Source organism: Colletotrichum karsti (genome assembly GCF_011947395.1).
Source record: "Colletotrichum karsti strain CkLH20 chromosome Unknown Scaffold6, whole genome shotgun sequence".
In the NCBI taxonomy this organism is placed as follows: domain Eukaryota; kingdom Fungi; phylum Ascomycota; class Sordariomycetes; order Glomerellales; family Glomerellaceae; genus Colletotrichum; species Colletotrichum karsti.
Window position 1 is genome coordinate 788,426 of NW_024065906.1, and position 13,744 is coordinate 802,169.

Below are 13,744 nucleotides of genomic sequence, written 5' to 3' on the forward strand. Positions count from 1 at the left end.
GGAACCAAAAAAATGAAGCCGACTGGAACTTGCTGTCACTGACAATGGACGGGTCGCAACGAGTCGGTGAAAGTCCCTGCGCGCCTGCTGTACCTTAGGTACCTTACCTTACTAGGTACGTGGTAGGGCGGTAGGGAACCCTGGAGTACGTACCGGGCCTGGCCCCAACAGCACGGCGCGGTTGCCATTCGGTATCGACCGATTTCGACTCCTTCTCAGCCCATTCCCGCTCACTCCCCAAATTTATCGCCAGACCCTTGGCCCAAACATGGCAGCATACGCCGTCATGTTGCCTTTTTGCATTTGAAATATCGCCCTCTAGGTATATATCTCTTTTTCGGCGCCCCGTTTCCCCCTCCTTTCCTACCAAGCACTTGGTTTGATACGTCTATCTCGCTTGCCTGTCTGCTCTTCAGCGGATCCCCCGTGTCCATTTACACCCATAACACCAAACCCGTCTCATCTGCTGTCAGCAGTACAATTACAACGACACCACCACGCCCACCACCCATTCCTCCCATTTCACTATTACTACCGCCCTCCCCTCGACTTCTTGAGAACTAGGGAAAACACTTCTTCTACTCCTTCTTCTCTCGAAAGCCCGTAAATTATCCATCAACCGGAACGAAACAAGAGCGACCCGCCGCTCGCACATCGATATCCACGATATCTAACACACTGCGTCTCATCGAGACCGACCCCAGCAACACACAACAAACGATAGCAAAGTTGCTCAGAAATAACCACCCTTTATGGCGGCGCATATTCCTACCTTCAACTTCAACCCTTTAGCCCCCGTCACGCCTCCTCCCGAGCATCTCTCATTCCGAAAACCTGCCATCCCGCTGTCTGCTCAACTGAAACGCAAGGCCGCCGAGGCCAATCTCGACGACCATAATGTCCCGATGAAGAGAGAATCGCCAGTGCCAAACTCTCTGCCCACAGCCCAGGCCCTCAATCAAGCACAAACACAAGCACAAGTACAGGCGGCGACATCGATTCCGACCCCGAGCCCTGACCCGAGCCAGCCGCCGATGGACCCGAGATACGTGGCCATGGTCTCACGCATTGCCGCTTACTATCAACAACGGTGCCAGGCCATCTCCAACGCACAGCAGCAAAGATGCCAGGCTTGGGCCAACATGCACAGGCAGAAGTGCCAGGAGATGATGCAGGCAGCCATGTTGGTGGTGGCCTGGTACATTCGCGACCGGATCCAGCGGAGACGCCGGAGGCAAAAGCGGCAATTCCGGTCGGGGTTAAGAGCACAGAGCGGCCGGTCCCGAGTCGCTAAGGGCGAAGGCGTCCGGAGGTGGGTCATGGGCGTCCCCGAGGGTCTGCCATCGCCGCACATTCCGGCGCTGGACGACCTCGCTGACCAAGAGGAGGCCCACTTCTCCATGGATAAGGAGCCCCCGCCAGACAAGGACGCCAAATTGTTTGAGATGGCCGACGGCATGATCAGGAGTCAGTATCGCAAGATCGAGGTCCCCATCCTCGGCGTGCTCGGCTTCGAGGAAAGTGAGAGCGAGAGTGAGAGTGAGGCCGACGACGACTTTGACCAGCCTCTCGATGACGAGCTCGAAGAGGGCGAGATGGACTACGATGATGACGACGATGACCTGTACGAGGATGAGGAAGATGGCTCCGAGCTTGTCCACAAGGGTACAGGCACCGGTACTGGAAGCCGGGCCAAGGACTCCGGGTTGTCATCTTGATTTTTCTTTTCTTTTGATACCGGACGGCACGGTCGGTGTTGGGGCGCATGTGTTCTCATTCTTAATTCTCACGGGTGTTACGGGCATGGACAATGATGTGATGATTGGTTTGGTTATCTTGGGCGATCTACATACCTCACTTCCTGGCTACCGCGTAGTATTATATCCTGCATCACGTCGATAGGAAACAAGACGAATATTTGATAAAAAAGAAAGTGCCTTGGCTCGTCCCAATCTGAGTGTCTTTCATCACCAGCCGAACATCGTCTCGCCGGCTAGGTAATTAAGCGAGATGGGTCGATGATTTAAAGCTTAATTAGGTGTGCTCCTCTACTGATTTTCTGGAAGCTTTTTGACGCCGGCCAAATGCACCCCGATGGGACTCGAACCACAATGATGGCTCGATATCTCCTCACTTGCTGTCCCCGTCCCCGTCGCATGAGATCGGGTATCGTCACTCTTCCCTCTAAGTTTTCGCCTTCCACCTAATACCCCAGCCACTTCTACCCACGTGGTTGAAGAATCGGACATCGACCCGGATATATCATATCACTGCCGGTCATCTGGGGCGTACCACGAGGGCATACAAAAGACGATTGTGCCGCATTTCGCTTGACAAAGGTGCGATGCTGCACAATGACTTGATTTCCCCGGATATCCACCTCGACGTACATACAGGCGAATGCATCGCTAAAACACGCGGACAGGACAATGTTCCCCAAGGTTGCAACTATTATGTACGGAGTCTTGTGCAACTGTCGTGCAACAGCATTTGCATGCAGATGACCTGGAATACTACTTGTTTTATTTCTAGGCATTGTTCATCTTCTGGGTTGCATTGCGGTTGCATTTGAATACCTTAGCTGGCTGAGGTCCATGGACAGTAGCAACTGCCATTTTGTTCTCTTTCCAACTGAGGCCAGAACCCAGCAGCTCGCCTTCTGGAAATCTTGGGCTGACGGGGTGACACACCTTCCCAACTTTTGACATGGAGACAGGAAGTTATGTCCAACGTACCTACCTACCTGACTGGCCGTCGTAGGCCTCGGGCAAGACTCGATTTCATGTCATCGTGATTTTCTTGTTTTTCCGTCTACGGACAACTCTCTAATACTCAACACCGTGCTGCATCTTTTAACTTTGCATCACGACGGGATCTTGCGATACTGCCTACCTCTTCGTCCCGATCAGGCTCGTTCGTCCCCTCTTTCGGCGTAAAAGCATTGTCATCCCTCGTTTTATCTTCGTATAATTATCCGACCGAATCACGACTCTCGTGTTCGATCTTGTCCTACCATCCAAACATCACCTTCCTGTCTTGGGTCCAGGGCTTTGAATCACCAAGACAAGACAACAAGATAATGAGGTGAGACAGGCATTCCGAGTGGTGGACGGTCGGCCGAGGAGTTCGCTGGTACGCCGGCTATCCAAGGGGGATCGCATGATGGCTGCGTCACCCTCCATCACACGCCCCAACCTCCCCGCACTTCTGTTGCTGCACCGGCTTGTCCCCGCACGCTCCCACTGGTTGTGTTTCAGTGGTCGCCCAGCTGCGCCAGGGTGTTCCCGTGCTCTGCTTTAGCTTCCCCCGGGAGCTTGAGCCCGTCCTGCTTTCGCTCGATTCCAAGGCAAGCTAACATGAACTTCTTCTTGCAGTGATCGGCAACCTCGCAAAACCCTCAATCAGTATATGAACGACGCCCTCATAGCTTCACAAGCTATCGACAAAGGCGAACCACCTCTATCAGCTGCCCCGCGGCCGATTCATCACCATTTGACGGAGCTCCAGCGTAATCGTCGCTTGAACAATCGCTCAGCTCCACCGAGCTCTCTCGATCGATCGAAACAGACCGGCAACCAACGGCTTGACACTATGGGTGGCGGCAGAGAACTCAAGAGCAAGAGCGAATACCCAGCTCTTGCCCAGCGTCCTGTTGGACAATGGATCTCTAATATCTACAAGGAGAGAATTAACCAGTTCTACTCCAGCGGACAATATGAGAAGCACAACCTCCTGGCGTACGTGAACCCCACCGCGCCCCGTAGCAAGTCTGGGGAACCTCCCGCTAACTGCAAGCCAGGATGATGACGGAGGGCACCGCATCGGGCGAGCCTCACGTCAAACTCTCCGTTTGGGACGCCCCCGATACCACCCGGCCGACCTTCGAGGATGCTGTATCGCACGAGTTCAAAAAGACCGAGGTTGGAGCCTGGTTTGGCCCGTCTTGGTCAACCCACTGGTTCAAGGTCGTCCTGACCGTGCCAAAGGAGCTGCGTGACAAGGACTTACTCGAATTACACTGGGACGCCAACAACGAGGGCTTGGTCTGGACCGAAGATGGCAAACCCCTCCAGGGCCTCACCGGAGGTGGTGAGCGTACCGAATGGATCTTGCCCAAGGAGTTCAGAGACGGCAAGGAGCACACAATTTACATCGAAATGGCCTGCAATGGCATGTTCGGCAACGCCCCAGGCGGAGACTCCATTCAGCCCCCGGAACCTAACAAGTACTTCCAGCTCGGCCAAGCTGACATCGTCGCCGTCAATCCGGAGGCGCGAGCTCTCTGGATCGACATTTGGATCATTGGTGATGCTGCTCGCGAATTCCCCAAAGAGTCTTGGGAGCAGCACAAGGCCCTCAAGGTTGCCACAGACATGATCGACGCCTTTGAGCTCGGCAACAAAGACTCCATACTCAAGTGCAGAAAGATCGCCCAGGAGTACTTGGGTCCCGACGTCGACTCTCACAAGGTTTACAGCACAGACAAGGACCCTCAGGTCTACGGCATTGGTCACTGTCACATTGACAGCTGCTGGCTGTGGCCATGGGCAGAGACGAAGCGCAAGGTCGTCAGGTCTTGGTCTAACCAGTGTGACCTGATGGATCGCTACCCTGAATTGAACTTTGCCTGCTCGCAGGCTCAGCAATACAAGTGGCTGAAGGAGTTGTACCCTTATACCTTCGATCGCGTGAAGACCAAGGTGAAGGAGGGAAGATTCCACCCAATCGGCGGCAGCTGGGTCGAGCACGACACCAACATGCCCAGCGGTGAATCCTTGGTCAGGCAGTTCTTGTATGGCCAGCGATTCTTCGAAAGCAACTTTGGAGAGCGTTGCCAGACTTTCTGGCTGCCTGACACGTTTGGATACTCTGCTCAGCTTCCGCAGCTGTGCCGCCTCGCAGGCATGAACCGCTTCTTGACCCAGAAGCTTAGCTGGAACAACATCAACAACTTTCCCCACACTACTTTCAACTGGGTTGCCCTTGACGGCAGCCAGGTCATCTGCCATATGCCACCTTCGGAGACTTACACAGCCGAGGCACACTTTGGCGACGTCAAGCGAAGTGTTAGCCAGCACAAGTCCATGGACCAAGATCACACGTCATTGCTCGTTTTTGGCAAAGGCGACGGTGGTGGCGGGCCAACTTGGCAGCACCTGGAGAAGCTTCGTCGATGCCGTGGTATTTCCGACCAAGTCGGCCTGCTGCCTAGAGTGCACATGGGAAAGACTGTTGATGATTTCTTCGATAAGCTGGAGCCCAAGGCCAAGACGTTCGTCACTTGGTACGGAGAGCTCTACTTTGAGCTTCATCGCGGTACCTACACTACTCAGGCTAACAACAAGTTGAACAACCGTAAATCCGAGTCTCTTCTCAGGGATGTCGAGTTGTTGGCCACTATCGCTACTCTTAGCGACAATGTCAAGGACTACAAGTACCCAAAGAAGGAGATTGACGACATGTGGGAGGCTGTCCTACTCTGCCAGTTCCATGACTGTCTGCCAGGCAGCTCCATTGAGATGTGCTACGATGATTCCGACGAGGTAAGTTCTACAATGAGGGGGTGCGAGAATCTTGGCTAATTCTTTTTCCAGCTGTACGAAATGGTATTCAAGACCGGCGAAAAGCTCTTGAAGGAGATCCACGACGTGTTGGGAGTTTCTGCCACCGCTACTGGTCGCCTGGGTGAGACCATGGCGTTGAACACACTTCCCTGGCACCGCAGGGAGGTCGTTGAGATCTCCGAGACCGAGGCTGGTGTCGCTTGCGGTGATGGTCAAATGATCACTATCCGCCCCTTCAAGGTTTCGGAGGAGAAGCCTGCAGTTACGATCGAGGAGGTCAGCGATGGCGTCTTCGTGTTGCAGAACGATCAACTCCGCGTGAAGGTCGAGAATGGATACATCACCTCTCTGTATGATCGCGTTGCTGAACGCGAGGTCATCGAAAAGGGCGGCAAGGCGAATCAGTACGTCGTCTTTGACGACAAGCCTTTGTACTGGCAAGCTTGGGATGTTGAAGTCTACCACTTGGATACGAGAAAGGAGCTTACTTGCGGCAAGACATCCATCTCGGAGCAGAAGGCCCATCGTGTCAGCCTGACAACTGAGGTCAAGATCAGCGAGGAAAGTTCACTTCGATCTACCATTACTCTTTCGGCCGCTCTCAAGGGTGTCCAATCGTGGGTCGAGTGCCACGCTGAAGTCGACTGGAACGAGACCATGAAGTTCCTGAAAGTCGAGTTCCCTGTCGACGTCAGAAACACCGAGGCATCGTATGAGTCGGCGTATGGAATCGTCAAACGCCCTACTCACTACAACACAAGCTGGGACATGGCCAAGTTTGAGGTTTGTTGCCACCGTTTCGCTGACTTGTCTGAGCACAACTATGGTGTCTCTATCCTCAACGACAGCAAGTACGGTTTCGCTACTGTTGGCAATCTCATGCGTCTCTCACTTCTCCGAGCACCAAAGGCTCCCGATGCTCATGCGGATATGGGCACTCATCAAATTCGCTGGGCCATCTTCCCTCACGAGGGAACCCTGGGTTCATCGACCGTGCGCGCCGCCTACGCTTTCAACAACCCTTTGAGGCTGCTTTCGGCCCCCAGTGCTGCCCAGGCCACCTTGTCCAAGAGCCCCGTCACCTTGACTGGCGATGGTTCTTTGGTGCTTGACACCGTCAAGCGTGGCGAGGACGATGAAGATGTCACCCGCGGCGATCTTCCCAAGCGCAAGGGTCGCAACGTTATCCTGCGCGTGTACGACAGTCTTGGTGGACAGAGCAAGGGCACCATTGAGACGACTTGGGATGTCAAGCGCGTCTACAAGTGCAACTTGCTCGAGGACGACATTGAGGAGATCAAGATTGACGGTGGAAAGTTCAACATCACTTTGCGACCATTTGAGATCGCGTCGTATCGCCTGGAGTTGTAGGATGAATACCTTACCGACTGCGGTCTCGATCACGAATGCGGGTCAAGCGATTCAGACTCAACTGAGAGCGAGGACATGGCTACTCCCTTTGATGACTTTTGAGAGTGCATGGTAGATGATGAGTGGTGTTTCAACACCTCACAAGAGACGAAAGCAGGTGACTAACATGCTCCGGCCTGAGTTTGGGGGGCGTGTAGATACCTATGTAAAATCACTTTCAATCAGAATGGCTCTCTAGTAATTCCCTCCTACATGCGCCCGCCGCAGAACGCCTTGGTGACTCGAGCCTTGCAGATTCCCTGGGAATAATGAAAAAAAAAAAAAAAAAAAAGTGACATCATTATACAATACACTGAATCAAACGTTCTCGCTTTTGCTACTGCCTCACAACGAACCCTCCTGCGGCAGTTCCTCGATGACGGTTTCCACAATGTCGATGAGCTCGTTGATATCCGGCCTCTCCGCGGGCTCGACCTTGAGGCATTTCCTCACGACGTCGCGGATGGGGTCGCTGATCTTGGGGTCTCCGGAGGCGCCGCCGTTGCCGGAATCTACGGCCTTGCCCTTCATCCCCGTGCCGGTGCGCTTGACGCCCTCGTCGGGGAAGCGCCAGTCGCCGCCGAGGACGCAGAGGCTCAGCGAGCCGCCCGTCTCGTCGGAGCGGGCCTCGAAGGGCGACTTGCCGACGAGGCAGGCGTACAGCGTGCAGCCGAGGGACCAGATGTCGACTTTGGTGTCGATGATGGTGCCGGTCTGCACGTCGAAGAGCTCCGGGGCGCGGTACGGCATGGTGCTGTGCTCGGCGGCGGTGTCCTGCGTCGCGATGGCTAGCGAGTGCGAGGTGATTGCGATCGGGGACGGGGCGATGGAGCCCAGGTCCATCAGGATCGGATTCGAGCCCGAGTCGTCTATCATGATGTTTCCTGTGACGCCCTTCGTGTTAGTTCCGCGTAATGCATCCTCCCGTGGTGATTGTTGCTTACCCGGCTTGATGTCGCGATGCGAGTACGACTTGACATTCCCCGACCCCGGCGTCTCCCCCTCCATCAGGGGCCTCTGCTGGTCCTCCTCGTCCTCGTCGTCGGCGCCCGCGGCGGCGGCGGCATTGGTGACCCTCTTTCCGCCCTTGTTCTTGCCCTTGCCCCTCTTACCGACGTTCTCGGTCGAGTCCTCCTCATCGCCGTGGCCCATCTCCATCCTCTCCATGCCGGCGGGCGGGCCGCGGTACTCGTGCATGGCCCTGAGGGCCTTGCAGACGCCGAGGAAGAGCAGCATGAGGCGGCGCTCGGGGAAGGCGGTGTGGTTGACGAGGTTGGCGTTGATGAGGTCCTGGAGGTTGCCGCGGCGGTAGTAGGGGAGGAGGACGTAGACGGTCTTGGAGCCGGGCTCGCCGCCGCGCTCGGTGGCGATGGCGTGGTCGACGGCGTGGATGATGCCGGGGACGCGGGCAAAGAGGCGGTAGGCCTCGACCTCCTTCATGGCCTGGGCCACGGACTCGGCGCCGAAGGGGCAGCGGATCTTTTTGAGGGCGAATTCTTCGTTGGTCGCCGTGTCTTGGACGAGGTAGACGTAGGAGAAGCCGCCCTGCGTGTCGCATCGTTAGTCTCTATTCTGCCTTCTTCTTCTGTTCAATCTCCCCTTGGTCGATTCCGAGAAAGTGCTGTTCTGGGTCTCTGGACCTAGGAGAGTCGAGGTTTCGGGAGGACGTAGGTGGGCGGGCTTACCTCGCCGAGGAGACGGAGGATCTTGAAGTTGCGGCTGTTGATCTTGAGGGACGGCGAGCCGGGGAAGCAGTTCAGGCAGTTCCCGAAGGAGTAGACGATGTCGAGCAGCATTTGTGCCATGGTGGGCTATCTCCGCGTTTCGTTCCCTCGATATGTGTGTCCTTCGGACGGAAGTTTCGCGGGTTTGCTGCTCTTCGTCGGCAGTCGTGCGATTGAGCAGTCAATCAAGTCCGAGAAGCCGGATTGTGTTTTGCTCGTAAAGGGACTTAGACGCAGACGAATGTCGAGTTTGCAAAAGACGCAGCGAAACACAGAAAAGACAAAAAAGCAGCACAGCCTCGCGATGCGAATTGAGGTTACGTTATGTTTTGCGCGCGCGCTCTCTCCGCGAAGGAAATCAGGACAGGACAGCTAGTGTTTGTAGGTAGTAATAGCTCTCTCGGCCCCGGCAACCCGCGAGTGGGCAGGAGCTGACGCAGGTCCGTTTAAAAATAAGACAAGCACAAGGATGACGGGGTACGTCAGACGCTTCGGGGACTCGTCGAATTGCTGGAACCGCGCGATTGCAGGTCACTGAGGGAGGAGAAGGGGCAGTGATGACTTCACAAGAAAACAACGCGCGCGATCTGAAGAAAGATGAGAGAAGAAGTAGGGAAAAAAAACTTTCCTTCCAAACTTTGAGACAACGGAGGTGATTAAATGGGAAAGATCAGATCAACTTTGCTTGCTACCAATCCGTACCTTACACGAGTTGGCCCGTCAGTCAGTCGTGCAGCACCACCTCACCTCCACCATCGGCTGGCTGCGCCCTGCTGAGCTAAGGATTCGAGCGCAGAGAGCGTGAAACGCCACGGGGACTCTTGCTGGGGTGGAGAACTTTGACTCTGGAGACGGCATTGAACACTCAGCAGCCCCGGCCGGCAACGACGGGAAGACCCCTGTCATCCGAATGCAGAAGGGCTCTAGCTCTGTTATTTAGCTGCTCTCTACTGTTTACATTCGGCTCCCATCACATGCGACAGAGACAGAGACGTCATCAAATTGGATTGAAGAAATCTTCATGTTTAAGGTCTACTATTAAAATCCTATAGAAGCCCCATGGCATGATCGTCAAGACGCCAACGGCTCTCATGTCTGTTCCTCCCTGATGGATTGAAGTTGTCAACTCCAACCTCCAAAAACTGCTCGAACTGTGGTATCATCGCTACAAATGCTATGACGAACAGAAAACTTCCACTTCATGACCTTCCACAATCCTACACAGAACCCGTCATCGTACAGGTAGACCATTCCAGAGCGAATTGACCCGGACGCAGGCGTACGAGTGGGACCATCGTGCTGGTGGTACTAGTTGTGACCCTTCCCGGTCCGAGATCATTATTCATTCACCTAGAATGCGTCCTCGAAAGGGCAGTCGACGCTGTCGTGCCCGTCTCTCTCACAAAGAGCACACCACTTCGAGTTGTCCACCACTCCGCTGTCCTTACCGGCAACGGGTCCGTTATCCATGGGGTTAGGCAGAATCTTGACGATAGGAGGAGCGGCAGGCAGAGTGGGCGGAGGGGAAAGAGAGGCCTTGGGCTTCATCGGGGACAGGGGAGGAGGCTTGTGCTCATCATCCATGGGCTTCAGAGCCTCTCTAGCCATGTCCTTGCCCGTCTTGCTGGCATCGCCGCTGGCCTTGACATCTCCAAACATGTTGGTGCACGTGAGAATGTCGTGACCGCCAGTCTCGCAGATCTCGCACCACAAGGTACTGTTCTCAGTAACCGACGAGTATGTGTCGCTCTCGGGCATCGTATCCAGCGTACGTCCACGCTTGTGTGTGGCTTCGGGGGATCGAGGCTCATTGTTTCGGGCCAAGACGACAGTGTCTCTTGAATCGCGAAGTGACGAGCGCTGTGCGCTGCCATTCGTCAAGGAGCCAGATTGTTGGGTTGTGGCGCTGCCCCTACGCAGCATCTCAACTTCCCGTTCGAGTTCCTCCTCACGGCGATTCTTGTCCTTGACAAGAGTGCGAAGTTCCGCAAGCTCTCTCTCCATTCTCTCGCGGGCCAGAGCATTCTCGCGGATCGATGGGTCTTCGGGCTTTTCTGCATCTGGGACAGAGTCGCGACTGAGAGAGTGGATGATAGCCTTCAACCCTCGAATCTCGTCTTCCTTCTGCTCGAGCTCCTTGGATACGGAAGTGCGGTCCCCATTCGGTGGGCCTCCCGCACCATTCATCGTCGCCGAGGCTTTCTCGCGTTCACGGCGAAGTTCGGTCCGCGTGCGCTCGACTTCGCCTCGGAGGAATTCAACCTCACCTCTGGCCTCAGCTTCACCACGTCGAGCATCTTCAAGACCCTCTTCAAGTTCTTGAACAAGCTCCTCTAGCTGTTTCAGCTGACGGGCAACCACGTCGACGTCGTCGGTGCGAGATTCGAGTTCACGAATCTCCCCCATAAGCTCGTCTATCCGCTTCTCGTACACTCGTTCGGTCTCGGTACTAGCCATTTCCAGGGTGTCGATGGTACTTCTGAAGTCGGCGCGATGCGCGTCGAATTCGGCCGTGAGCATAGCGATCTTTTCGTTCCTTTCCCTGACCAGCAGTCGAAGCTGTGCTGAGTCCTTATCGTCGAGACTATTCCGTTTCATTGATGTCATGTCTGTGTTCTCCATAAGAGTCTGCAGCTCGGTGAGGCTGCTCTCCATCTCTGCCAGAGTAGCTGCCTGGTCCCTCAACTGTCTCTCGCGATCCTCCAACTGTGTCCTCAGGCGCTCGAGCTCTTGATCGTTGGTCGCGCGTGAGGCCGCTCTTGAGCCCGCGCGGGAGGGAACTCTGAACTGAGAGCTGTATGAAGAAACCGACGTCACACTTCCGTTCGTTTTGGTTCGTTGCAGCGCGGTCGGGGTCGTCTCCTCGTCGAACAGACCAAGAGCGGAGACGCTGCGAGGTCCCACACTAGGTTTCCTGTCCAGTCTACCGGGTGTTTTGCTTGGGTCTCCGGCCGTTCCACGCACGCTCTGGGCGAACCTATTGCCCGTGGGAGACGAGAACTTGGAGGGGACTCTGTTGGGGGTCGCTAGCGATGGTCTCGGCCCAGGCGTCATTTGCAGCTTGCGTGAGGGCGATTCTGGGCGCAGTGAGGGTTTGCTAGGCTTCTTCAGTCCGGGACTAGTAGAGCGACCCGGCGGGCCAACGGACTTGCTGAACGCGGGAAGTGATGGCGTAGGAGTAGTGTAGTTTGTCGAGTTCTGGTTGGCAACTTTGAGGCCACCGATTGTGCTCGCGGTGGGCGTATATGGAAACGAGCTCGATGAGGAGCCTGGAGGCGACTCTCGTCTTACAGCCTTGGTCACAGGCAGGAAGATGCCCGCGCCGGCAAGAGTTGTCGTGAAATACGAAACCCTAGATCAGAAGCGTTAGCCGCCGTTCTTCAACTGCAAAGGTGCATGGTGTTGCGCCAACATACCCTTCAACCTCACCAGAGTTCTTCCCCCGCTGTGAGAACTCTGGGTGCAGCTCCACACCAGCAAAGGTGCCCTTCTTTCCGTTCACAGAGCCGATGAAGCGAACGGTACCGAGCATATTGCCCGGGACTTCGACAACATCGCCAATGACGAAGTCATTCCCGGGCTTACCGGGAGTGGTGGGAGCCATCTTGCGATCGGGCGACTCGGCTAGACTGTTGTAGGCGTAGGACTCGCTCACATCGGGGATGGAGGCGAGAGAGTTGGGCGTCAGCGCGGCCAGGGAGGATTTGCGCGGGAGAGTGTGGTGCGAAGGCGTGAGACGCGAATGAGCGTTGTAAAGCGAGTTGAGGCTGGGAGAAGAGGCCGAAGCTGCGGAGGGGAAAGCGCTTGTGAAGCTGGTAGCTTTGCGAAGACCGCGTGGCGGGTTGGCGAGAGATCTATGGGTCGGCACGTATGCGGCGGTCGCTGTTGTTGTGGTGACGGACATGATGAAATAAATGGTTTTGGTGCTCAAGACAATAATTAGTGGGTGTCGCGGTTCGTGGACAGGGACCCGGCCACTAGAGCGACCACTGGATGGGAGTGCTGAGCGGCAGCTTTACTGGCCGCCCGTGGTTTGTTAGGCCGCGCAGGTCAGGCCGGGTTCCAGGTTCTGGTGTGTTGTTTCCCGAAGCCCCACTGGTCGCCCGCGGCGTAGCGCAATGCAAGGTTGGGTTGCTTGCAGTAAGCAGCCGACAGCGAATGAAATCCGCGACCAGAGCCTTCTTTGGCGTGAGGGACGGCAGAAGAAGCAACCCAAGACCTGGCTGGCTGGCGGGAGAAATTTCGGGTCGATTGGGCGCGTGTGATTGGAAACTTGGGATGCGCTCTGTCGAAAAGAGGCTGGAACCAAAGAATGGCGAGGTGTGATCGTCCCGGGAGCTTGACGTGTGTCTCTGGCCTAAGAGATAGGCCGGAGGATTGCTGTCTCGTTTCTCTGGCAGCGGTCAAGATGTCTTTGAGGGTCGAGGTCCTTGTCGGTTCTTCTGGCAGCTCCGACCAGCTTGACCAGTGCCGGCTGACGGGCTATTATGACAATGATGGCAGCGGTCCGGGCAACGACGGGAGCGTTTCAAGGCGACGATGACAGCCGAAAGAGAATGAGGACAGACAAAAGATGTCCAATGCGACAGAGAAAAGCTCGCGAGATGAGGGGCGCTTTTTGTGACGCTCCGAGCCTCCTGTCCCCTTGAAAGCACGGTTGCTCTAGACGGGTTCTCAGACGTTGACCACTTTTTGGCTCAGCCTTCTGGGTAGGGATCCGTAGGCCAACAAGATGCAGGGGTGATGAAGGTCAGGGAAGGGGAATTGGATTGGGGTTGGTGATCCGTCAGGTGTGTAGTAGCGCTATCCTGGCTGGCGGTGGGAGGGTTAGACGATGTAGCGGTAAGTATCCGAATTTCGGGGTTGAGATGGTATCGTGCTGGAATGGTAAGGGCAAAGATGGGCGAAGAATAGAAGGGTTGTGAATTTCGTACAACTGTCGTTGGCGTGGTGTAAGGAGAGACAAGATCAAGACAGTCAAGACACAGCCAAATAAAAAAAGAGGCGGACGACACGACAGTATTGCGGCCGGGATGCTAGGTGGCC

General features: G+C 55.6%; 4 protein-coding genes across 4 annotated transcripts; 2 read left to right on the forward strand and 2 right to left on the reverse strand.

Annotated features, from left to right (window-relative positions):
• Positions 1 to 752: 752 nt before the first annotated feature.
• CkaCkLH20_02673 (uncharacterized protein) lies at positions 753 to 1,718 on the forward strand (the record flags this gene model as incomplete). The annotated part of the gene is made up of 1 exon (XM_038885392.1): positions 753 to 1,718. One exon carries the CDS (start codon positions 753 to 755, stop codon positions 1,716 to 1,718), a length of 966 nt encoding a protein of 321 aa, XP_038749323.1.
• A 1,690-nt stretch (positions 1,719 to 3,408) lies between these two features.
• CkaCkLH20_02674 (alpha-mannosidase) lies at positions 3,409 to 6,935 on the forward strand (the record flags this gene model as incomplete). Its single annotated transcript, XM_038885393.1, has 3 exons — positions 3,409 to 3,737; positions 3,800 to 5,543; positions 5,595 to 6,935. The coding sequence occupies 3 exons, from the start codon at positions 3,409 to 3,411 to the stop codon at positions 6,933 to 6,935; spliced, it is 3,414 nt and encodes a 1,137-aa protein (XP_038749324.1).
• Positions 6,936 to 7,319: 384 nt separating this feature from the next.
• CkaCkLH20_02675 (uncharacterized protein) lies at positions 7,320 to 8,779 on the reverse strand (the record flags this gene model as incomplete). Its single annotated transcript, XM_038885394.1, has 3 exons — positions 7,320 to 7,858; positions 7,919 to 8,519; positions 8,660 to 8,779. The coding sequence occupies 3 exons, from the start codon at positions 8,777 to 8,779 to the stop codon at positions 7,320 to 7,322; spliced, it is 1,260 nt and encodes a 419-aa protein (XP_038749325.1).
• A 1,269-nt stretch (positions 8,780 to 10,048) lies between these two features.
• On the reverse strand, positions 10,049 to 12,602 carry CkaCkLH20_02676 (cap-gly domain containing protein; the record flags this gene model as incomplete). Its single annotated transcript, XM_038885395.1, has 2 exons — positions 10,049 to 12,050; positions 12,115 to 12,602. 2 exons carry the CDS (start codon positions 12,600 to 12,602, stop codon positions 10,049 to 10,051), a joined length of 2,490 nt encoding a protein of 829 aa, XP_038749326.1.
• Between the last annotated feature and the right edge of the window lie 1,142 nt (positions 12,603 to 13,744).